This window comes from Schistocerca gregaria, chromosome 9 (assembly GCF_023897955.1).
Source record: "Schistocerca gregaria isolate iqSchGreg1 chromosome 9, iqSchGreg1.2, whole genome shotgun sequence".
NCBI lineage: Eukaryota > Metazoa > Arthropoda > Insecta > Orthoptera > Acrididae > Schistocerca > Schistocerca gregaria.
The window spans coordinates 120860178-120885517 of NC_064928.1; the positions used below are offsets into that span (position 1 = coordinate 120860178).

Below are 25340 nucleotides of genomic sequence, written 5' to 3' on the forward strand. Positions count from 1 at the left end.
TGCAATGATGGTAGTTGTGAGGATGCAGACGGCAACCGAAGATGCTCCTTTAAAAACACAAAAAGACTGAAACTGCTGATGTGGACAGTTAGAGCATGGACGTAAAAGCAGACACATCAGGAAGTTCAGATGCAGGAGAGTGGAATAGACCTGCTCCCAATTTTGGCTGTCAGCTAAGAGGAGAATAGAAGTTGTTGGAGTGTGGTGCTACAGAAGAATGCTGAAGATTAGATGTGTAGATTGAATAGCTAATGAAGATGTGCTAAATCAAATTGCAGAAAAAAGAAATTTATGAAGTAACCTGACCAAAAGACGGGATTGGTTGATAACACTTTCTTGAGACCTCAAAAAATTGTCAGTTTGATAATGGAGCGAAAAGGGGGGCTAAAATTGTAGAGGGAGACCAACGCTGTAATACAGTAAGCAGATTCACTTGGATGATGATTGCAGCAGTTACGAAGAAAATTTACTAAACATGTTAGTAAACATAAGACTTGCGCATTATTGGTTATAGTTTTCACTTTCATCTGAAACTTTAAAATACCCCCACGGTATTTATAACATCTTGATATCGTCCAATTGCCCAGTCATCTCGAACAGAAACATTCTTTTTTAAACATTTATCCATGTCAGCAGATTGCCAGTGATGCAGCCATGTACTCTTACCCTCATCAATCTGTACTGCCTGCTAATAAGTAGTTCCAGAAGGAAATCAGATTTTTTCTATTGATGTAACCCATACCTATATCTTGTAGCTTCTGCACATTTAACTAAACACTCTACAAAACTTTCTGTGCACGCGCACTCACACACAGTGTACCATCAGTTGTTTCAGATTCTGACATAATCTGTTGAAATGGGTAGGGGTCCACCTGTGAAAGTGATACATTCAGGGGAAAGGGAAAAGTGATACATTCAGGGGAAAGGGAAAATAAAGTGAATGCCGGTATTTACTTGGGAATGGTATATTAATAAGGTGTTGGACCCTCATTTGCTCGTAATACAGCTGTGATTCTTCTTGGAATACTGGCATATAATGATTGTATAGTCTCTAGTGGAATGTTCTGCCACTCTTCAATCAGAACCTCTTCTAACTCCTGTAGTGACAAGGGAGGCGGAAATCTGCTCTCGAGTCTGTGCTCCAATACCGCCCACAAGGGTTCGATAATGTTCAAGTCCAGGGACTGTGCTGGCCAGGGAAGATGCTGCAGTTCAGATGCATGCTCCTCATACCACAACTGTTCCTTAGTGGCTGTGAGAATGGGTGCATTAACATGCTGAAATATGGCATCATTGTTGGGGAACAATATTTGAATCATGGGGTGTACCTGATCAACTAAAATGTTCGCATAATCGTTGGCTGTAATATGACCTTTGAGAGTAATGATGGGACCAGCAGAATACCGTGACATGGCTCTCCATACAATCACACTTCCACCTCCATGCTTAACTGATGGACTCGAGCAATCAGGATTGTAGGCTTCTTTTGATGTTCTCCAGACGAAAATCCAGCCCAATGTTGGCAAAAACAAAAATGTTGACTCGTCAGACAATATGAGTGTTTTACTAACAAAGAGATAGCGGGGCTGGCCAGTACTTACCTCAGCTCAGTACAGCCGATAGAAACACAAAAAACAACCAAAAATTTAAGTTCCTAGCTTTTGGAATAAATGTTCCTTCATCAGGGAGGAGAGAGGGGAAAGAAAGGGAAGAAGGGAAAGTGGATTTAGTTACTCACAACCCAGGTTATGAAGCAACAGGGAAAGGAAAACAGGGAAGGTAGCAAGGATGGAGGCATGGTTGTCAGAGGGAAGCCAAAGATATTCTACTGCAGGTACTGTGCCAGCTTCAAACCAAAGAAGATGCATACAGAAGTAAAGAGGTGTATAGTATAAAGATGTAGGATGGAAAGATGCATGAATGGCTAAAGAGGAAAGGGAAAGAGGAGAAGACTGAAAAGTAAATGGGAGTGAGGTTGTTTAACGTAGGTTCAGTCCAGGGGGATGGCGGGATGAAAGGATGTGCTGGAGTGCAAGTTCCCATCTCCGCAGTTCAGAGGGACTGGTGTTGGGTGGGAGAAGCCAAATGGCACATACAGTGTAGCAGGTTCCTAGGTCCCTAGAATTATGGTGGAGGGCATGCTCCGCTACTGGGTATTGGACATCTCCTAGGCGGACAGTTCGTCTGTGTCCGTTCATGCGCTCAGCCAGTTTAGTTGTTGTCATACCAATGTAAAAGGCTGTGCAGTGCAGGCATGTCAGCTGATAAATGACATGTGTAGTCTCACATGTGGCCCTGCCTTGAATTGTGTATGTTTTCCTAGTAGCGGGGCTGGAGTAGGTGGTTGTGGGGGGATGCATGGGGCAGGTTTTGCAGCGGGGTCGGTTACAGGGGTAGGAACCGCTGGGTAGAGAAGGTAGTCTGGGAATATTGCAGGGTTTAACAAGGATGTTACGGAGGTTAGGGGGACGACGAAAGGCAACTCTGGGTGGTGTGGGGAGAATTTTGTCAAGGGATGATCTCATTTCAGGGGTTGACTTGAGAAAGTCATATCCCTGGCGGAGTAATTTATTGATGTATTCGAGGCCAGGATAATATTGGGTGACAAGGGGGATGCTTCTGTGTGGTCTGAGGGTAGGAATATTGTTGTTGGACGGGGAGGAATGTATTGCTCGGGAGATCTGTTTGTGGACAAGGTCTGCAGGATAGTTGCGGGAGAGGAAAGCACTGGTCAGGTTATTGGTGTAATTGTTGAGGGATTCGTCACTGGAGCAGAGACGTTTGCCACGAATACCTAGGCTGTAGGGAAGGGAGCGTTTGATGTGGAATGGATGGCAGCTATCAAAGTGAAGGTACTGTTGTTTGTTGGTGGGTTTGATTTATATGAGATTTTTCATTAATTAATATGAGTGTTTTCTCTAATCAGATGTCCAGGATTTATGCATGCTCCTGACACCATGTTTTACAATTCTTTGTATTGGTTGTCATCACTAATGGTCTTGGTATAGCAGCTTGTCCATGAGTATTCACTTTATGGGAGTCCTCGGCAGAGTGTGTCAATAGGTACAGAGTCTTGAAGATGGATATTGAGCTATGCAGTCACTTTAGCCTCCGTAGTTTTGTGTTGTTTTGACACAATTTGTGTTAGCATATGACACTCTCTGTCATTTAATTTTGATTTATGCCCACTATTACGATTACACAATGATGTCTTTCCATGTTTTGTGTAAGCTGTCATGACTGTTGAAACAGTTGCTCTTGAAACGTCCAATAAGTTGACTGTCTTGGTTACTAATGCTGCAGCTAATTGGGGCCCCCAAATCTGACGACTTTGGAACTCTTGTTAGGTCTTTCATTGCACATGGACTTTGGCCTTTGAATACAAATACAAAATGTGCACTACTCATAAACAACCTGCACTGATGCCTAGTTTGTATTGAACACACACAGTCCAGTGTGACACATGCCTTACCTGTATTGTTGACCGTCAAACACTACCATCCCATTACTAACACTGTTCACATTATTTTGCCTATACCCTGTATAGTGCTAGGAAATCCATGGTGGACAGTAAGTATCTTCGAGGATAGATCACTACTCACTGAAAAGATGAAGAATTAAACAGCATGACACATTCTAAAGCTAAAACCCTGTCCACTAGTCTTGTCCAGCAATGTGACACATATTGGTAAAAACAGATAACAAATCTTCTAGATGAAGTCCTTAATTTGGTAACTAACACAAGAAAAGTCATTTCTGGAAAGTTAGTCTCATAATTGCCTTTTTCGACCTACACTTTTGCTGCTGAGTGTTTCTGCCATAAAGACCATAAAGAGAGAGATTTATATCTACTTTTAAAAATTATGTATAAAGGATGTGAGAACCATTAGATTTTAATTAGAACAAGCTAGCTGTACAGATTGATAGGCCACAGTCACTCATATACAAGTTGTGAACAAAATTGTACAGTGGAACAGTTTTGCATGGAGTTTGTAGATTCTGAAAAATCTTTCACTATTGCAACATCTGTATTATTAGGGCTCGAGAAACAGTGCATTAAGATTCAAAGGGGGGGGAAATTGCTGAGAGATTAAAATTTGTTTCGTAACGTATCTTCTCATGCTGAATTCAGTGAGTGAATCCATTTGTTGGTTATCACGAAATGCATTCACAAAAATGTTTTGAGCCAAAAAATTTTTAAAATAAACAGAGTAGTAGGATTTTATTTTTTCATTTTGCCTATTTTGATTTTTTTGTCAAAGAAATTGAAGTATGGCGACCTTTTTAATACCAAGTATAGATATATTATAAAAATTCTTTTTATGATACGTGACAAGAATTTATTGTAAAATAGATTTACCACAACATTATACAATGTTTGGCCCAGTATGAAGGAAAATTAAATAAAAGATGACTTGATACATTTGAAAAATATATTCTTTATTTTCAATTTACATATTGCAGCACACACACACTGTATTTATGTGAATAATATGCAGCTACAGCAAAATAACCCATCACTGTAGCTTACACCATCATCTCATAGCATTGCTTCTTCTGTTTGATACTTGCCAAAATCAATTTTTTGACAAACTTTTTTTTTTCTCCACTTCAACTTTCCGCATTGCTACTTAACTAGTTTTTGCAGTTGCTTGTGCTGCTCAATATGCACATTTTAATCTTAATTTTTTGTTAGTATTTCTGAAATAACTCTGAGAGACAATATTATATCCACAAATGATGATAGGAGTTGTTACTTGTACTCTCTTCGCAGAAGTCCAGCTCTCTTAGGGACACCTATTCTGTATAATGCTGTTTAAACTCTCATGGGCATTTTAAGTTAACATCAAGCACATTGTGTTAGTAGCAATTCATTAGTCAAGTGAGCATCTGTCAAGAGGCAGTCATTTATCTAAAAGTTGATTTAATTGTGTCTTTATATGAGAAGCATGAGACCCAAGCTCAATTTCTTTCTCCAATGCTGATGATAAAACCACTATCATGAGTCTCCTTTCGGCCTGTGAAAATGTTGAGGATTTTTATCATTAGAAGCACAATAATATATTTATGCTTATATTGTATCTTTCATATTCTGTAAATAATAAATTCTTTGGCATAATTGTTGCTATAAAATTTGTCATATCGAAAAGTATGTTTTTACATACCTTCATATCACCTTTATTTCTATACATTGTTTTTTAAATATTCTGCAAGGGTTTTTATTATTATTATTATTATTATTATTATTATTATTATTATTATTATTATTATTATTAGTGTCCTTTTGTTGTCCGTGACCCTTGCCAGCCAGTGTAACTTTTGTAGTTCTTTCTTCTTTCACAATTTGTGTTCTTCCTGCATAAACCCTGAAAAAAGTATAAGTTGTGAATGTATCCATGTGAATTTTGCAATATAAATATTAAAAACAAAATGGATATGAAGTAGATATGTACACATATCTATGTATAAACAAGAGATTTTGTGTAGACTTACTGAAATACAATACATTTTTGCATTCCTCCTTTTGTATTTCATGATTATCTCCATAAATATTCAATGATGTGACATGATTGATAGCTTTTGAATCACCGTCTTAAACCACCTTGGTCTACAGCTTTTAGATTGTTTCCATATATTTTCAGCAATCGTAGGTTCTGTTGCACCAGAGTATCCTGAATGATTCATGAAACATTGTTTGGCCTGCCCTTCCAACCTGAAATGAAATTCTGGTGAATCTTCACCTAACTGAGTTGCTGTAACCATGCATGTTTGACAGAATTTTGTAACAATATCAAAATTGGCATTGTATCCTGTGATCAAAACAACGACGCTGCCAAAACCAACTTTTGATCGGAAACCTCTGTTGGCCATAAACAATTGTAATTCACGCCTAAATCTATTTTTGTCATGTGAAGTTTGCGTTATTATATCATTGTTGCCAATATTACCATCACTAAGCTTAAAATCAGAATCCACTTGCGAATTGTCCTCACAACAATTTATTAACAAGCTTATTATCAGTATCTAATTTTGCATTTGCATCAAGATCATTATGAATGAGCTCATTCTAAAAATCTATTTTTGAATCTTCATCAGAGTTACTTTCAGTAAGCTCACAATCACTATCCAGTTCTGATCTTTTATATACATTTTTTACTATTAACCATCATTAATCAAAAATGACTTTCATAGATTTCATGAACAGTAGTTTCCGTGTTTTGTACATGTTCTTGAAAAATATCACAGGAGAAAGGTCGTACATTCATAATCTTTGTGAACTGCTGAAGGCTAGAGTATCCTCTTTCTTCATATATAAAAGTCAGACGCATATTTAGACATCAAAAGGAGCTCTGCTTGTATTTTGTTTAAAACATCATCTCGAAATATTAATATGTGATTTTGAAGATTAATTTCCACTCATTTCTCAATAAGAACACTTTATTGTGATTCTACACAAAACCCCTCAGCACATCATCACGTCTAACCCGAAATTCAAGGTACTTAGGTCGCAATCAGTGCAATTCATTTTTGATAATAATAATGAAACATTGAAAAATCAATTAGTATGTACTTAAATTTGTCTCTCTTTCCTCCAGTGCTTTTGTGTTTTTTCGTTGCTCGTACTAGCAACATTGTCTTTTCAACTCTATTCCTAGAAGTAGTGTCAAATCTCATTTGTTTGTATGTGGTTTTCTCATACGATGTATTTTCTTCAACACATCTGAAAGTTTTTATCTTCACTGTCACATTTTTCCATCTTTTCTTCATAAGCACAACCATTTACTGATTGTCCCTTACATTGAGTTATGTTTGATACCATTAGTTATATTTTGCGAAATCAAAGAATGTGTAAGAGAGTGATGAAGTATTGCACATGAACATTTACCCTCCAACACAGAAAGCACATTTCTGTCTCCGCTTCGTCAGCATGGGCGGGTTGTCGCCCATAGGTATAGCTGGCCACAAGGAATAAAAGTGTGTCTTTTCTGGCCACCAGTCGTCGTGCTGCCAGCAATCGCCGGGTTTCCGCTTCACGTTAGAGTTGGTAGACTGGTGGGGCATTACCACAAGACTATATGTATGTGTCGTTTTATGAATAAAGTTTTGTAAAGTAATTGAACTGTGTGAATATTGATAACCTCCTCACACTAAGAACCTCACACCCTGCCACCACCCATCTAGGACAAGAAAACTTAATAGATATTTACTTTCCATTTCACAGTTGAGTCCACTGCAAACGTAAATCCGTCTGGAACAAAAATAAAAGAAAAGAAACTGTAAATCGTAGTTACACTTACATTGATTCTGGATATACATATGGATTAAGCACATAAAAAACATGGTTATGGATGTGTGTACAGATTATGCATATATTATGGACATAGTCACGTAAAATTAATGTTTCAATTAAATTTCTGTACTGTCTGTATTTAGCTAGTGACAGAAAACTAACTATACTTCAGATTTTTTGGAAAAAAAGAAAATGGCCACTATAAAAAAAATGCTGCACCTCCATCCAATATAAAACATTTTACCTCAAACTTTTTTGTGAATACATTCTATTATAACCAACAACTCCACGTATGGGCTGAAAAAAAATTATTATTATTACTATTATTATTCTTTTTTTTCAAAACTAAAAAATACAGAAGCAGGATAAAAATTGTTTAGCAAATTGGATTTACCCAATGACCTGCAATTTGTTTGTGACTGGATTGAAATTTCACCAGTACCTCCCCTTAATAAGTAGATCATATGCTAATGTTCAGCACTACAGCTTCCCTTATAGTTCATTGGGGTAGTGCGGAGTACGAATTGAGAGAGGAAGCAGGTAATGATAAATCAGATATCAACAGAACTAATACAGTAACCCTAGATGAAAGTCTGATATTCCTAAAATGGGGAAAAAAAGGAACATGTGTTAATGGGACATATCTGAAAGACTTCCATTTTGCTGATGACATTGGACAGTTTGTCTTTAATGGAGACAAACTGTAAAAAGTAATAGAGGAACTTAACAGAATAAAGGCCGATTAACGGTAGACGTCAACAGAATGGATCAGTCCAGCAGGTGACATCACCATCAAATTGGGGTTTCTCCAGAATAGATAGAATGTCTATTCAATATCACTTGGTTAGCCAACTACTAAACTGTGAAAGTGATGTTACGAGATATCAAGTGGGATGGAGAAAGTTGGAGTATAGTATCAGAACTAAAGAACTAGCAGTGATAGTTTATTAATGGCTAAAGCAAATTCATAATGGATTTTCTTGATAAACTTTGTATGGCAAACTGCTAACAAGCGAAACAGCAAGAAAAATGCTGTCCAAACCATTTTTTTTTTTTTTTAGTGCCACATAACTTCAGAAAGAACTGTGCGTTTATTAGAGCTGACTTTTTGCTGTTAAAAAAGGTTCTTTAGCAGAAATCGCTTCATCAATTTATGTCCTTATTTATACACAGTGTAGGCTGTTTCTCTGTCCATATATCTGTTTCGTATATCTGGACCCTCTTCTGGAAGAACACTCAGTGGAAACAGATATCGAAATCATCATGGAATGTCGCCATTTTGTCATGGACACAAATGTAAATAATAAACTAAAAACTTCTCATGTGATTAGCTTCTCATGGTTGGGATTCACAGTCATATAATATTTGTTCAAAGACATCATAGTCGCCGTTGATTGTATAAAATATTTATTGTTACCATTGCAATTTTGGCCTTATGGCCATTTTCAAGTAACACTGCAAAGTCACATTCTGTCAGAATATAAAATTATCTGACAGAATGTGACTTTGCGGTGTTACTTGAAAATGGCCCCTAAGGCTGAAATTGCAATAGTAACAATAAATATTTTATACAGTCAACGGTGACTATGATGTCTTTTAAGAAATAAACTAAAAGCTAATAAGGAGCAAAAGCATGAAATTCACTACTGCAACATGAGTGAGCAAACAGTTTGACTTCTGATGTTAGCTGGTGACGAGATTCCCCATCCTCCTCCCTACCAATATCAAAGTCAAAACTTTCTTCTTGATAAACTTTGACACTCAGTTCCTGTTCATGGCCTCTGTGAAAGGCTGCAGAATATTTGACGTTCCATTCTGTCAAGTGTGGATCTACCTAAAGTCATAGAGCGGGCCAGAAAAATCAAGTGCAATAAAACTCCAGTAATGTGTGACCATCATGTTGAAAAGAAAACAGTACAGAGTAACTGTGAACTTAAAAAGCCCATTGAAGAAATTTTTGTAACTAGCTTATTTGAAAACACTAATGGATAGACTCGAAAAGAAATGAACAGAAAAGTAAAAATAGGCTGGAGTTCTTTCAGTGAACTGAATTGGAATTTCAAAACTAGATTTCATTTACATTAGAGATGAGTGGTTTATCGTTGACGAGTGTGTTATCAGTATTGAGCTACAGCGAGAAAAAGATATTGATAAGCAGAAGCTGATTCAGATAGCAGTTAGCAGTGGAGGTGTGTGTGTGTGTGTGTGTGTGTGTGTGTGTGTGTGTGTGTGTGTGTGTGTTTTGGGAATTTCTGGGAGGGATACGGAAATGAGTGGAAGATACAGTTACGAAAATAGTGAAAATGAAGTGGAAAAGGCGCTTGTAGCCAGGTGAATGTACAGTAATTGAATGCAGGAATTTTGTGTCAGATTCCAGCAAATATCAAAGACTTATGTGGGATCTAAAGATAAAAGAAAATTTGTAGGAACACCATGCAAACGTATGCCTGAAATTGGTTATGGATGCAGAAGTGTTGAGGTGACCTGTATACATCAGTGACAGTTAAATTTCCAATGACAGAACTTCGTCCAAACACTAGACATTTGTTTGTGTAGAGATAACCTTACTGAACTTAACCAGTGGGTGATGTTGGTTCCACTATGGACCCAGGGGAGATCGTGTGGTTCCTTTGCGGTGTGTGCTATCTGGACACATTGTCTCCTTTTCATCACTACCCTCTTTCTTATCTGTTATCTTGTCTCCTGATGTTCATTTGGCCCTGGGCTTATTTTATCCCTCTTTCTATCCATTAGAGTGCTGATTGTTGTGCTTTCTTGTTACAGCATTTACTCACTTTGTTTTACACTGTTGTTATTATTTCTGTTGTTTCTATTAGTAGCCTGTAGTTGTACTGATCTAGTGACTGTTGTCTATAATGGTCGTTTGTTTTTCTCTTGCTACAGGGTAGTTACAATTAAACTTTTGCTGCTCGAGCCAGTGTAGATGGAAAAATATCTACTGTACAGGTATGCGACTTAATAGGAGTGGATTGTGTCATTAGTACCATTAATGTCATCACTAGCTGTTAGACACAGTTACTGGTGTCGTCACTTAGGGTTGAAACAAGAATGTTGAAGAACGTAATTTGGAAATTCTAATTAACTGGTGATTTGAGAACTACTACTGGAAGAGGCAGATGGCCAATTGTGCCTCAAATTGTTGAAGTTCCTGTTGTCGTGGCTGAGAATGCTGGATGTGACGTACAATCTTTGAGCAGGGCATGATCTGTGTCACAACAGTCAAACTTTCCGTGTTCGCCATTTGAAAAGTGCTGTGTACCATTGTGAAATGAAATCTCTAGTGCGGTTCCAGCCTGTCTTGGTTGCAGATGATTATCACATTGACCAACATTTGTAACCTGAAACATAAACATGCCACACAGTTAACAAATGTTACCCTCTCACGCAGAAATTAAAATGTATTTCTTTCAATAGTTTATTTGTTATTTTTCTTCCACAAAGTTTCATTGTCCTGTGATCACTCATTTTTTGTAGGGCCCCTATTAAGTGTCAAAACTTCAACTGCCAGCACCATGTATGTGCTTTTTTTTTTTTTTGCATAATTTAGCCAGTGCAGGTTATTCCTAGATTTCCGGAAAGTTTTTGACACAGTGTCATACTGATGACTCTTAGCAACAATCCGAGCTTATGGAGTAGATTGTTAGATATGTGACTGGCTCAAAGACCTTTTGTGTGGACAAAAAAAAAGAAAGTTCGTCTGATATGAGTGTACTGTCGGGAGCACCCCGGGGATGTGTGATAGAACCACTCCCCTTCTCTGTAGACGTCAATCTGATAGACAGTGTGAGAAGCAATCTGTGACTATTTACTGATGATGCTGTTGTGTACAGAAAAGTGTCATTGTCGAATGACTGTTGAGGATGCAGGATAACTTGGAGAGAATTTATAATTGGTGTGATGAGTGGCAACTTGCACTAAATGTAGAAAAGTGTAAATTAAAACCGAGGAGTGGGGAAGACAATCCTATATTAGTGACGTGCTGCTTGACACAGTCGTGTCTGCATCTACATCTGTATTCTGCAAACCACTGTAAGGTGTGTGACAGAGGGTACACACCATTATACCAGCTATTAGGGTTTCTTTCTGTTCCATGTAACCCTCTCATGCAGAAATTAAAATGTATTTCTTTCAATAGTTTATTTGTTATTTTTCTTCCACATGTCCTTACAAATGTTTCCGGAAAGTTTCATTGTCCTGTGATCACTCATTTTTTGAAGGACCCCTGTTAAGTGTCAAAACCTCAACTGCATTCACCATGTGATTATACCAGTTATTAGGATTTCTTTTGTTCCATTCACATATGAAGTGCAGGAAGAATCTGTGACCATTCATGCTGTCTTTCTCTGTACATGTTCAGTATCCCCTGTTAGTACTTTTTGGGATGGGTCCCAGACACTCGGAACAGTATTCTAGAACTGGTTGCACGAGTGAGTTGTAAGCAATCTCCTTTATAGACATATTGCACTTCCTCACTATTCTACCAATAAACCGAAGTCTATCGCCTGCTTTGCCGACAATTGAGCCAATGTGATCCTCCCGTTTCGTATCTCTACGAAGTGTTACACCCACGTATATGTGTAAGTTGATCGATTCCATCAGTAACTCGTTAATGTTATAGTTATAAGATACCACATTTTTTTTCATTTTGTGGTGTGCATAATTTTACGTTTCTGAACATTTAAAGCAAGTTGCCAATCTATGCCTCACTTCAAAATTTTACCAACACCTGACTCAATATTTATGCAGCTTCTTTCAGACGGTTTTTCATTACATATAACTGCTTCATCTGCAAAAAGTCTGAGGTTGCTATTAATATTATCTTTGAGGTCATTAATTTAAAACAAGAGTCCCAACACACTTCTCTGGTGCACACTTGAAGTTACTTTTACATCTGCCCCTCCATTCAAGATAATTTGCTGGTTCCCCCCTATCAGAAAGTCCTCATTCCAGTCACCAATTTCACTCAGTACCCATATGACCGTATTTTTGAAAATAAGTGTAGGTGTAGTACTGCGTCAAAAGCTTTTCAAAATCAAGAAGCACTACATCTACCTGGTTGCTTCGATCCAAAGCTTTCACTATGTCATGTGAACAAAATGAGAGTTGGGTTTCACATGGTAAACGTTTTTGAAATCCGTGCTGGTTGGCATTGAGGTCATTATGTTCGAGGTACCTCATTATGTTTGAACTCAGAATATGTTCCAAGATTCTATAACAAATCAATGTCAAGCATATTAGACGATAGTTTTGTGGAGTACTTCTACAACCCTTCTTGTAGGTGTGTGTGACCTATGCTTTTTACCAAGAACTGAGCACAGTTTTTTGTTCAAGGAATCTGTAATACCTTATAGTTAGAAGAGGGGCTAACTTAGCCGCAAATTCAGTGTAGAATCTGATACTGGTTCCATCAGACCCTGGAGATTCGTTCAGTTTTAATGGTTTCGAATGTTCCTCAACACCACTGACACTAATAATTCTTTCATTGATCTTTATGGTGGTACGAGAATTAAACTGGGGCAATTCCCCTGTTTTTTCCTATGTAAAGAATCATTTGAAAACGGAGTTAAGCTATTCAGTTTATCTTTGCTACCCTCGATTTCAATTTCTTTTTCATTCGGTAGGGACGAGCCACTAACTTGGGTGGCACTAGCAGCCTTAACATATGACCAGAATTTCTTTGGGTTTTCTATAAGATATTTGACAATGTTCTGCTATTGTAGTTGAAGGCTTCACGCATTACTTTTATGATAGCCAAATGTGTTACATTCAAAATTTCTACATATAGGCCTATACTTTCTTTTACACTTATTACACAGTAGTCTGTTTCCTTTGAAGTTTCTTTACAGTGCCTGTACACGATTGAGTATCTCGCCTGTCAGGAGTTGTTGTTCTGGGTAGGTATCTAACCAGGGCATGGTCAACTATTCTTTTAAACTTGAGCCAGAGTTCCTCTATGTGCTACTGGCATGTGCTGAAAGTTTCTCATTGCGATACATCACTACTGATTTTTTAATCAAGTTTTCTGAACATACATATCTTTCTGTTTGTTTTAGTCATCCTTTGTACTTTGGTAATCATTGTTGCCACAACTGTGTTATTGGGACCAATTTTGAAGTGGACACACTCAAAGACATCAGGTCTAGCTATTGCCAGTAGATCCAAGAAATTTCCATCATAAGTGGATTTCTTAACTATCTTTTTTAGATAGTTTTCAGAGAAGACATTTACTAAAGTTTCACTGGTTATCTTATCACGACCACCACTAACAGAACTGTAATTTTCTCAATTAATTGTTGAGTGATTAAAGTCTTCACCGATGATTACAGTATAATTGGAGAATTTATGCGCAAATGAACTGATGTTTTGTCTAAAGTTTTCAGTTGCATCAGGAGGAGAGTCTGTTGCATGATAGAAGGATTGAATTATTGTTTTATGCCCATCCCTGATACTGAGTTGTGCCCAAACAATCTAACATGCAGCATCAATTTCTATCTCGGTGAATTTGAGTTTTTTGTCTGCTGCGACGAATACACCAATTCCATTTCCCCTTTTGCCTATCCTTTCGATATGCAATCAAATTTTGCCCAAAAATCTCGCTGCTGTCAGTATCATGTATCAACTAGCTTACTGTACCTAGTATTATGTGAGCTTCATTGCTTTTCAGGAGCACTTCAAATTCTGCAATTTTGCTGTGAATGCTTTGCCAGTTTAACATTAGTATTTTAATACCTCCACCTGTGGGAGGCATTTCTTGCAATCTTACACTGATACTTCTGGATTTCCTACAACTATCGATATCTGGATTGGATAGATAGTTGCCTAATCTAAAAAAAAAAAACCTCTTGTGCATGCCTCAGAACCAAAGGGAAAAAAGTTCTGGGTGAAATGCTGCAAATTGTGAACTTTGTTGAAACTCCGTGCACAAGGCTGGTCTTCTCAACCTTCTGTACCTGTCATTGGAATGACCCAAGTATGACCTTTGAGTCCCCAGATGACAGGCATCATTTGCTCCCAACATGTGCCATAATCTGCAGTTAATTGTGTCTTGTTCCCTCATTGGCTGCTGGAATAGCCTCTTCAGCATGTTTGATGGGGCCTCCAGGCATGCACCTGGTGTCCTTTTCCCTAAGGGATACCATCATTCGCCATATGTTTGAACTGCTGATGATTAATAGACTCCTACCCTTTTGCATTTGCTTCCTTAACATCATGTAGCTATATGAAATGGAATGAACACATATGGGTGACTGTGGTTCATTGGAAGAATTCTATGAAAGTGTTACTCATCCATAAAGGAGACCACGTACAGAACACTTTTGCAACCTATTCTTAAGTACTTTGCTAGTGTTAGAGATCCCCATAAGTTAAGATTGAAGGAAGACATCGACCAATTCAGACGCATCCTGCTAGATGTGTTACTGGTAGGTTCAGTCAACAAGCAACAAGTGAGTATTACGGAAATGCTTCGTGTGGGAACTCTAAATCAGCTTCCCTGTGGGGAGGGACTAGATGTTCTGTTCACAAAACACAATGGAGATAGTTTAGAGCACTGATATTTGTGACAGATTGCAGTTTGATGCTACTGCAATAAATGTATATCTCTCCTAAGGACTGTGAAGACAAGATAATAGAAATCAGGGATTGTATGGAAGCATTTGCTCTGTTGTTTCTCCCTCACTCCATTTCCTAGTGGACAAGGAAAGGGAATGACTAGCAGTAATACAGGGTGACACAGAAAAACAGGAACATTTCCACAATCCAACTAGAAGTGATGAAGGAAAGAAATTGCATTCGTTGTAATTGAAACCTTATAACTTTTCCATTTACGAAACATTGATCTCATTTATCATTTTTTTTTTTTAAATTAGGTCCCTTAGATGGCATTGTCCTATACAAATATATCGTGAAATTTGCTGTTGAGATTCCTCATTGACCACTGCAACATCTTAGCTAGGATACTGCTAATTGCATCCTGAATTCTGTTTTAACGCATCCAGGGTTCTTGGTCAAGTCGCTTAGACTTTGCTCTTGAGGTAGCTCCACAAGAAAAAAATCACAAACGGATAAATCTGGCCATCTAGGGGGCCAGGGATTGTTACCAAATCCTTAGACGACACGATTGCCAAACAATTCTTGCACAAATGCCATTGATTGCCATCTGTAGTTTGTACGGATAAAATTTTAAATCAAGATGAAGAATTCTGCAAACACTGTCCCAGGACATTCCAATCACTGCTGCTTGCTTACAAATTGAGTGCCGTGGGCTCCGTAAGACAGATTCGTGTATATCATCAGTGTTCACTGGAGAATGCACACTTCCTGGTTGTCCTGTTGGTTTCTTCTTGGGGGCAGATCCAGTCTCTTCAAAGTTATTAATCCAACATTTTATTGCATTTCGATGGAATGGCATCATGACGTCCTAAATCATAAAAACGTCAAAACTACCTCTGCACCACTACCAAACTATTATTGTTTTTATAAAACATTTTTATGGTTTTCACGCTGTTGTCCGTTCCACTGATCCATGATTATAGAAATGGCAGACTGTTTACTTGCTAATTGTCACAAACCCGCAGTACTGCCACCTGTCCATGGCTGCCACTACTTGTTTCAAACATTCTCGTTACTCTGTGTTACCCTGTACAAGGTACCCTCCACTGTGCACTCTAATTTACATTTTAAGTATGTATATAGATCTATTCAATTTCCCTCTTCCACCCTATTAGCACAAATAAAAATTCTGCCACTGTCACCACTGTCTTTGTGTCTGCCTTTGCTTCTACTTAATCGGACAGATCTTATCACCTCACCCCACCCCCATCAATTTCCTCAAATTGTCTGTTTTGTTTATTTTATTACACCTGTTCCAAAAGGGGGAAATGTTCTAACAAAATTGTAACTTCAGCTCATAATGTTGTTTTGCAAGTCACATCAAAATTTTTGGAAAGTGTACTATTTTGTGTGTCTGGTTTATATCACATCCGTTTGTACACAATATGATTATATAAAGATGTGAGTAGAATACAGATAATAGTGGGAGTAGAGTCCTCAAGAGCTAACAAAAAATTACACGGACGCACGCACACACACACACACACACACACACACACACACACACACACACACACACATACAGTATTTAGTAAGTTATAATTCAATAAAAGGACATTGCCTTGAAGGTGAGGAACACTTTCAATGTGATCTGATGTTTTCCTGGCATATTTCTTTCTTGTTGAATTCTCCAGTTTCGGTCCAGGTCACATCGTAAGTTCTTCCTGATATTCAGGCAAAGAGACTCTGTGTTGTCTTCAGGTGGTTCCTGATGACTGCTGCTCCTCCAAACTTATGACACAATTTTGGGAGACACCTGAGAATTTTACAAACTCTTTAAATCTTGTTCACATACCTATTGACTGCTACTACTTCTGCCATTGTATCTGAATACTTGTTTTGGTCATGTATCAAAATGTTTGTAACATTTTCTATCAGTAATGTGCTGTATGTATAGCTGACTAAATCTGATTTCATATATTTCTGTGTACAATGCTTTCAATTCAAAAATATGTTCAAACTATTATTTTTACTAAACTAGCAGGGGGCATTTATTCCAGATCTGTGTGTGGACGTCAGTCAAATTGGCCCGCAGCAGGCACACGAGCTCAACGTGTGCGGTGCCGCATATGGTATGAATGGGAACGATTTCTTCTCTTTTCTCAACCAGGACATTGAAGAAAAGGAGTCTCTGAGACTGGCACGTGAGCAAGAGGAGGAAAAGGCCATGTACTCGGTAAGCGACGGCTTCGGTCGTGTTGCTCCCGTTGAGCTATACGCTGCCTCTGTCGGGTGTACTGGTGTGCCGCTGCGCCATCGAGATTGCAAATGCACTCTTGCTGCGCTGCGGGTGAATCAGAGCATAAGTATGTCTGCATGGCCGAAGCACTGTCGTGCTCTTCTGTCCCTAAGGATTTTCTCCCTTATTTTGTGGACCACTGTAGGAACTCTGTCCTGAATCAGTTGCCATTTCAGCATTATTTCAGAAACTTGGCCTGTAGTGTGTGAGGAGAAGGAAATGGAATCCTGCAGTTCGTTTGGCGTTGGTACCAGGAGAGACGTGTGTTTTGTAATGTAGGATTTATTTGCAAGTGTTGATGGGAGGTAAACAGCAACTCTTTGGTGTCATATATTTCATACTCTTGGAAAATAGACATGTACGAAGTAATGAACTAGCGACTACTCCATTACACAAACTGCTGTTAATTAATATTAAGTGTCAGTGGCACTGATTGTTCTTTTCCGGAAGGATTTTAAAAGATCCTTGTTAATAAATTTGGCCAGAATTTAAGCTCAAGAACTTGGTCTCAGAAGAAGATATATGTGATTCCAGACACTCAAAAACATTGTCGTTCAAAGAATATGTAGAACACAGTATGCAGCACATTCTTCAGTGTAAGTATTAATGGTTGTGTAATATTAATGATAAGAAGGATACTATTTGGCTGCTTGATTTTTCTTTTTTTATATGATTACATGTCACTATATTCGGTGGAATTATGTTTAGCTTTTTAGTTTAAAGCCACTAATAGATGTGCAAAAGCTCACTTCTTTCCCCAGCAAATGAAAGCACACATCTTTTAATGTTAGAAATACTCTCGCTATAGAATTGATATAATCGTAGCCAACAAATTTTATTAAAAAGGACGTGTGTGGTAACAGCCCCTCCAATGTAAGAGTGTTGTGGTATGTGATATGTCCTAGGACTTTAAATTAACATTGCATTACTTTGCTTTGAGTTTTCAGCAGTGTTTTTAGTAATAGTAACATAATTTAGAAAAGTAATTGATTAAACAATTGTGAAGCAAATTAGAATTTATGTTAAAATTTAGCATTGAAATTGATTTCATTTTGACAGGTGATACTTCCACACTAAAATTATTATTCTTAGTACTTTATTATTTATGTCATTTTACTGAAGCAGATGAAGTATGTAAAACCCTGTTTAAAAACATATCTCCTACCATGTCATTCAAATTCTTTCCTGCTGTCCCATTTTATTTAAAAAATACAATTTTTCAAACATACAACAGATTGTTACACATCATGGGCTACTGTTCTTAAGATGTTTCATGATACTTAGATCTAGTGATTTTACACCTATAACATCTCACAGAATATAGACACACACTGTGTTTATCCTCACTGTATTGACCAAATTTAGTGTGACTTGTACATTTGTATCTTCACATATGTTATTGTCCTGTTGTTGAACACTGTGTGTGGCGGATACCTTTTTTCCTTGTTCCATTCTTGGACAATGGGCTTGAATTTATGAGATGCAAGTTGAAGAAGTAATGGGTTTCTTCACTCCAATTGAAACATCCTCTTGGAATTTTCAGAGTATGGCTGTCCACATTGGACAGTGTCTTCCTTCTAGTATGTCTCATTGAAGTTTTTTAAACATTTCTATGATGTTCACATGCTGACTGCACAAACTGTGACAAAGATTGCAACTGACCACTGAATCATCTTCTGTTTGTAAAGATATTTCAGCTTGGTAAGTGTGCTGGACTGACTAACTTTACTTGATTATTGGTTCAACGAGAGTTTTATAGGTGGCCTTCTGTATGGGTAAATTACGTCTTCTCTGCATTTGTACAGTAAATGTTGAACTGTCATCTTCACAATTAGACTTATTTGATTTTTCAACTATAAGTTTCTTTGGGTAGATACGTGAATGTTGTGATTAACACCGTGCAAGTGACTGAGGGTGGAGTATATGTTTGCATTATCATATGCTTTGAATAGTAAGTTTATTGTCGACTCTAGAAGGTTATATGTGTTTTCGAGTGCTCAGCGAATTTTTGTTTTCTGAAAAGATGGTTTAAAGAATTTACATTAAATTTTACTTTAAAAATGGAGTAAAGTACAGCATCATGTTTGAAATGTTGACTGTGGCTCTTGGCAGAGCTACTGTTTACAAGTGGTATAAATGTTTCAAAGAGGGACAAGATGGTGTTTAAGATTACGACCACCCTTCATGCCCTAGTAAATAAATTACTGAAGACATTGTGGAAGATGCAAAGGAAATGGTTCTGAAAAGTTGCTGACTCACAGAGAGGTGGCTGATGATGTCAGCATATCCATTGGCCTGTGCCAAGCAATTTTTTAGAATGTTTTGGGCATGAAATGTGTAGCAGCAAAGTTTGTTCCGAAATTATTGGATTTTGACAATTGCATAGACATAGCTCAAGAATTGCTGAATGAAGTTGACAACGATCCAGAACATTCAGAGGAACTTACAACAGGTGACTGAACATGTATACGGATATGACGTTGAAACCAAGGCCCAATCATCCCAGTGGAAACTGCCCGAAGAGCCAAGACTGAAAAATATTCAACTAGTTGGATCACATGTGAAGGTCCTTCTCACTGTTTCCTTCCATTGAAGGAGGATAGCGCACCACAAGTTCCTGCTTTACTGTGATATGGCAATGAGGAATACTACCTAGAAGTTAGAAGCCCTTGGCTTCAAAGCAATCTGAAGGAAAAAGACCAGAACTGTGGCAAAACCACTCGTGCAAATCACATCACAATACTGCTCCCACTCACACCTCAATGTTTGTAATTTTTTTGGCAAAAAAACAAAACCGTTATATTGCCTCAGTCACCGTATTCGCTGGACTTGGCCCCTGCGACTTCTTTCTATTACCAAGGCTGAAGAGAACTCGAAAGGATGTTATTTTGCCACGATTGATGAGGCAAAAGCAGAATAGCTAAAGCAACTGAACACCATAATGAAAAATGAGTTCCAGAAGTGTTTCCAAGATTGGAAAAAATTGTGGCACAAGTGTGTTATATCTGAGCGGGATTACTTAGATGGAGCAAAGCTGATGTTGTTGAGTAAATTAAGATTCTTATAGTAAAACGTAGATAGCTGTAAGTTGACCCTACATCTTCCGAACATGTCAGTTGGCTAACATCATCAGTGCTTCTGCTTTTGATGTTGGTTTTAACTTTTAGTGTAGCTGGAGTAAGTTATATTATGTACATGTGTAATGTAGGTTTTGAAGTGGGAACTGATATGTGAATGTCACATGTTTCACAGGTATGTTGCTGACTGAAAACTAAGCTGTCTGGGGACGATATCAAGGAAGTGTGTTCTTATTTTAAGACTTAATATTTTAAAAGTCTTGTTGACGTAATCGGTAGTGTCATTCAAGGCCTGGGAAGTACTAACTGACAAAGAGGGGGAAGGGTGGCTTCTAACATTTTTAGAAATGAGAGCTGTGCTAATATTGTGGAGGATGATATTGTTTGGGAGATTTATTAGGTAGTTACAGGAGAAAAGGGTCTTAGAGAGGTTACTGCTACAAGTATTGAGGTTTGGTGTGGTAATGGTAATGTTTCATAACAGTCAAACAATGGAAAACAAATTTCACGAGCACATGAAAATGAACTCGGGGAAAGGAGCCATGTTTTTGTGGCTGAGAAGTAAGTTACTGTAGTACTTATGTGATGAAAAATAACATTAAAAGACAAATAATGAAACACATTTTGTTCCTTCATTTATTAATACTGTACCTTTGGTATATCTTACTTTTGTGTACAGAAAAATTCACTTATTTTTCCTTTGTTTCTTTTTTCTTAAAAATTCTCTTGTGAATATTATCTATATCACCTCTAATGCAATGCAATCAACTGCTGCACTAAAATACTAGGGATTGAAGATGCTTCTTACTGCTGAATGGTTTCCAAATGACTTACCGTATTTACTCGAATCTAAGCCACACTTTTTTTCTGGTTTATGTAATCCAAAAAACCGCCTGCGGCTTAGAATCGAGTGCAAAGTAAGCGGAAGTTCTGAAAAATGTTGGTAGGTACCGCCACAACTAACTTCTGCCGTCGAATATATGTAGTGCTACACGGGCATGCTTTGCAGGCACAAAGAAAGATACTGGCGCCAAAACCTCTGCGTCAGTAAATAAATTTTTTTAAAAAAGGTGGAAGACGAGCTTTGTTCTCCGCCTTGAGTTTTGACCACTGCATTTTCATACATTATCCAAAGAAGTAAATACAAATTAAGTATTGTTCATCTTCGAATTTAGCAGCATTTCAATGTACTACGAAAAACCGACGGGCAAGACTGTTTGGGATGTTTGTCAATATGGCCAACTCTATGTTCTGAATTTTTTCTTACCTGTGAGAAGAGGTGGTTGCTAATAGGAACTTTTATGAATTGTGAATCACATGCAATATTCTCTTCCCCATAAGAATAATAGGAATATAAACATTTTGCCATGTATTCTGTCGTGTTTGCTGCTATCTCATTTAAAACCTGTCTGCCTAATAAACCACGAAACTAGAGTAAGACAACAGGAAACGTGGAAGATTATACATATCATGTTATGTTTATATTTGTATTATTCTTGTGTCTGATAGTGGCACAGTCAGAAATGAAGAACAACAATTGACTAGATTTTTAAGTCTAAGATGACTCTAATTTCTGTGCAGAATGTAATGTACTAAAGAGGCACCTGCAAAGATTTTCAAAAGGAGAAAAATTTTCACTAAACTCTTGTTCAGAACATCTTCTACTATACACATTCTATTATTTGGTTCTTGTTGACCATTATCAAAGAAAGCAGGAGTGTAAGTAACAACAAATAGCAGTCTCTTGCCATTGTTTTGCTAGTGAGACGATTCCTCTCTCTCTCTCTCTCTCTCTCTCTCTCTCTCTCTCTCTCCCCCCCCCCCCTTCTCCTTCCCTCTCTTCTTCTTCTTCTTTTTTTTTTTTGCACAAAAGCAAGCCATGCCGCAAGCGGCAACAGGCCGTAAACACAGAATGCAACAAACAATGCATGACACAGTATAGTAATACATTTTTAGCTTCGAGTGACATAAACACCTATAACAAAGAGAACAGCACTTATCATATCAAAGAAAAATAAGCAATCAATTCATACCAGACGAAGCACGTGAAAAAGGAAGGGTACCCGTACAATTATGGACAGAGTGCCTTACGCATAGCAATGGCTACCTGGCATAGATTAACTGCTAAGCTAGCGACTCGAACCAAACTACTGTAGCTCTATCATCATTCATTCGACCTAAATTGTGTCTCATATTACAATGGACCATCATTGTTTCGATTTGGAGGTGCGGCCTAAAACTTTTCTCTCCTCTTGAATTTCGAGTCTCAAACTTCAGGTGGAGCTTGGATTCGGGATTTTTTTTTTTTTTTTTTTTCCTCCCCCTGATTTTGAGTCTCATTTTTCAGGTGCGGCTTAGATTAGAGTGCGGCTTAGATTCGAGTAAATACGGTATTATCTCCAGCAGAGGCGAGAGATTCACACTTATCACATCATTGTCAACATCAGAATCTCAGCAGGCAAATTACCCTTAAACTTCTTTGTGAGAGATTCGTCGGTATATGTATCAAACACCAATGCCTCATCATCCACTAGCAATTATTCAACTACTGAAGTATCTAACTGCTGAATAAATCTCCAGATTGCTTTGAATATCATCCTGCGTTATTTCATCCACCACAACAGTCTCACCAACATCTTCGCTTTCGGATGTGCTTGCATTTTGCCAGCATTTCACAATCACATTCTCCTCATCACTTCTCTGGCTAGAACAAAACAATCCCGTCTCATCTGCGTTGTACAAATTTTCAGGACGGTATTTTTCTAACAGTATTGACGGACCATTAATTGGTATGTTGTGCGCACACATCTCATTAAACCGCTGGAGTGTAGCCACTGTCCACATCGTCAGCAGCAGCCATCTTCACTCTTTTTCTTGAAAGGTTAAATTTGCCACGTACAAAACTTTATTCAATTTCTTTTCGTTTTTTAAGGAATGTAGCTAACATTCATTGTGCAAATCCATACTTCCTCGCCACATCTAACTTCTTTCAGTCCATTATCAGTGTCTTTGAAAACCTCCATTTTTGTCTCCAACCTTATTTGTTTCAGAGTTCCAGCCATTGTCTAAATCCTAGCAAAGTCCAAAGCGTTTACATTAACTAAAAACATTCACAGCTTGCAAAAATCATGGAGATAAGCTGTGTACGAGCCCAACGCTTGTGTCTGCTACTGAAGCTCAACAATGAACGGACAAGCTAAACACTCTTTACCGCTAGGATAAATGCGCTACTGTAGTATGTAGCGAAGCTTCTGGAAATAAACTGCCGAAAGTCTAGTAGCTAAATGAACAATACCTACTGCTATAGTGAGCTACTTAGAAGTAGGAAATAGTAAACTCCTTGAAATTTTGTCTTCGTTATAACAGTGCGTTGCTAAATTTACCTCATTGTTGTAATGAGGGGTAATTAACATAGTACATATAGGAAATCAGACAGGGCCATATAAAATTATCACTGTGCCTTGGTTTATGGTTTTATTGGTAATCGCTATATAGAGGTTTGACTGCAGTAGGGTTGTGGTGGGGGAATGTGTAGTGCTGCTTGTGAAAGCATGTAGGGACTTGGTGAGGGCAAGATAGGACAGCTACTTGTAGTTGGGAGGGGTCGGGAAGGAGAGAGGTAGGGGAGAGGTGGAATAAGAGGCTATGTAGTGCTGGAGTGGCAGCAGGCAGGGGGTAGATAGGTGAAGGGTAGGGGTTATGGGCACATAGGATATATTGCAGGAAGAGTTCCCACCTGCACGTTTCACAAAAACTGATTATGTTAGGAAGGATCCAGATGACAGGCTATGGAGCAGTCATTGAAGTGAGACGTGCTGTGTTTGGTAGCATGTTCAGCAGGTGGGTTGTCCAGCCGTCGTTTATCAGTGGCTATTTGTGTGGACAGAAAGATTCTCGGTTGTCGTGCCTGTGTATAAAACTAGAAAGTAGTTGCAGCATAGGTTGTAAATCACGTGACGGCTTTCACATGTAGCCCTGCATTATCTTCTACATCTACATCCATACTCTGCAAGCCACCTGACGGTGTGTGGCGGAGGGTACCTTGAGTACCTCTATCAGTTTTATGTTATAGGAGATGTCTATGACTGCACAGGTGATGGGATGATTTTGGGACATGTCTTGCATCTTTGTCTGTTGTAGAGGCAAGGAGTTGCTCTTATCTAATTTTGATTAATTTGCATTATTTGGAAGTAGAAGGCAGTTAAGACGCTACACAGTCAACACACAATGTTGTTGTGGAACAAATGTTTTAATAAATTCTAATAATATTCTAGTTATGATTGTTGATTTGCAACGAAATGCAGCGTTTTTAATTTATTTTTTGCTTGGTCTTGCACTGCCCTCTGATTTGTTCATTTATATAGTGAAAATTTTTTGCTGTCTTTCCCATTCAATCATTGTGTTCTTCCCTCCCTCCTTCTGCCTCCTCCTCCTTAGGAAAAGACAAAACTCTTTGCAGGTTGAACGTAAGCCTGAGTGTGTTATTTGATTTGGCATAGCAATAATTTTTCGCCTACGGACAAGATTTATTTTCATGTGTGTTTTGGTTGTTAGAAGACTTCACTCTGTTACAGGGAAGAAAATCTCGGCGTGAAAGGAGGGCATTCAGAGAAAGACGTCTACAGGGCAGGAAAATCAGCCCCCCAAGGTAACAACTTGAAATATTAGCTGTGGCAAAGGCACAGGAGAAAACATAGAAGCAGTCAAGTGTAATCAATACATTTTGCACATTCATCCAAACAGATTTGTGTATATTGTAAATTTCGGTACACAGACAACTCTTCGCTTTACTAAGGTTACGTTATTGGGTATACAAAGCCTGATATGGAGGACATAAGTAGGTGAAACATAAGTTCACCTGTACAATTAACTCTTAAAATGCTGCTAGTGAGATTCAGAAATCTATGCATTAAAACTGTTGACACGTAATATCCAAATATACACTCATACCATTACATTTTCTCTTCCTTCACTGATGCAGACTTTTTACAGAAGTTTCACCCTATAGCCAATTGCTACATTTGATCTTACATAGTCTTTTGTCTCACTGGCTGTTCAGTGAAATTATTTATGCAGACTATAGAGACAGACTACTTTGGAT

General features: G+C 38.0%; 1 protein-coding gene across 4 annotated transcripts in view; it reads left to right on the forward strand.

Annotated features, from left to right (window-relative positions):
• LOC126292197 (CLK4-associating serine/arginine rich protein) overlaps positions 1-25340 on the forward strand; it is a 133811-nt gene that overhangs the window by 29173 nt on the left and 79298 nt on the right. For all 4 annotated transcript variants that reach the window (XM_049986049.1, XM_049986050.1, XM_049986051.1 and 1 more), the window contains exons 6-7: positions 16924-17099; positions 24814-24887. In XM_049986049.1, coding sequence (XP_049842006.1) covers positions 16924-17099; positions 24814-24887 — 250 coding nt within the window. The remainder of the gene's footprint in view (positions 1-16923; positions 17100-24813; positions 24888-25340) is intronic.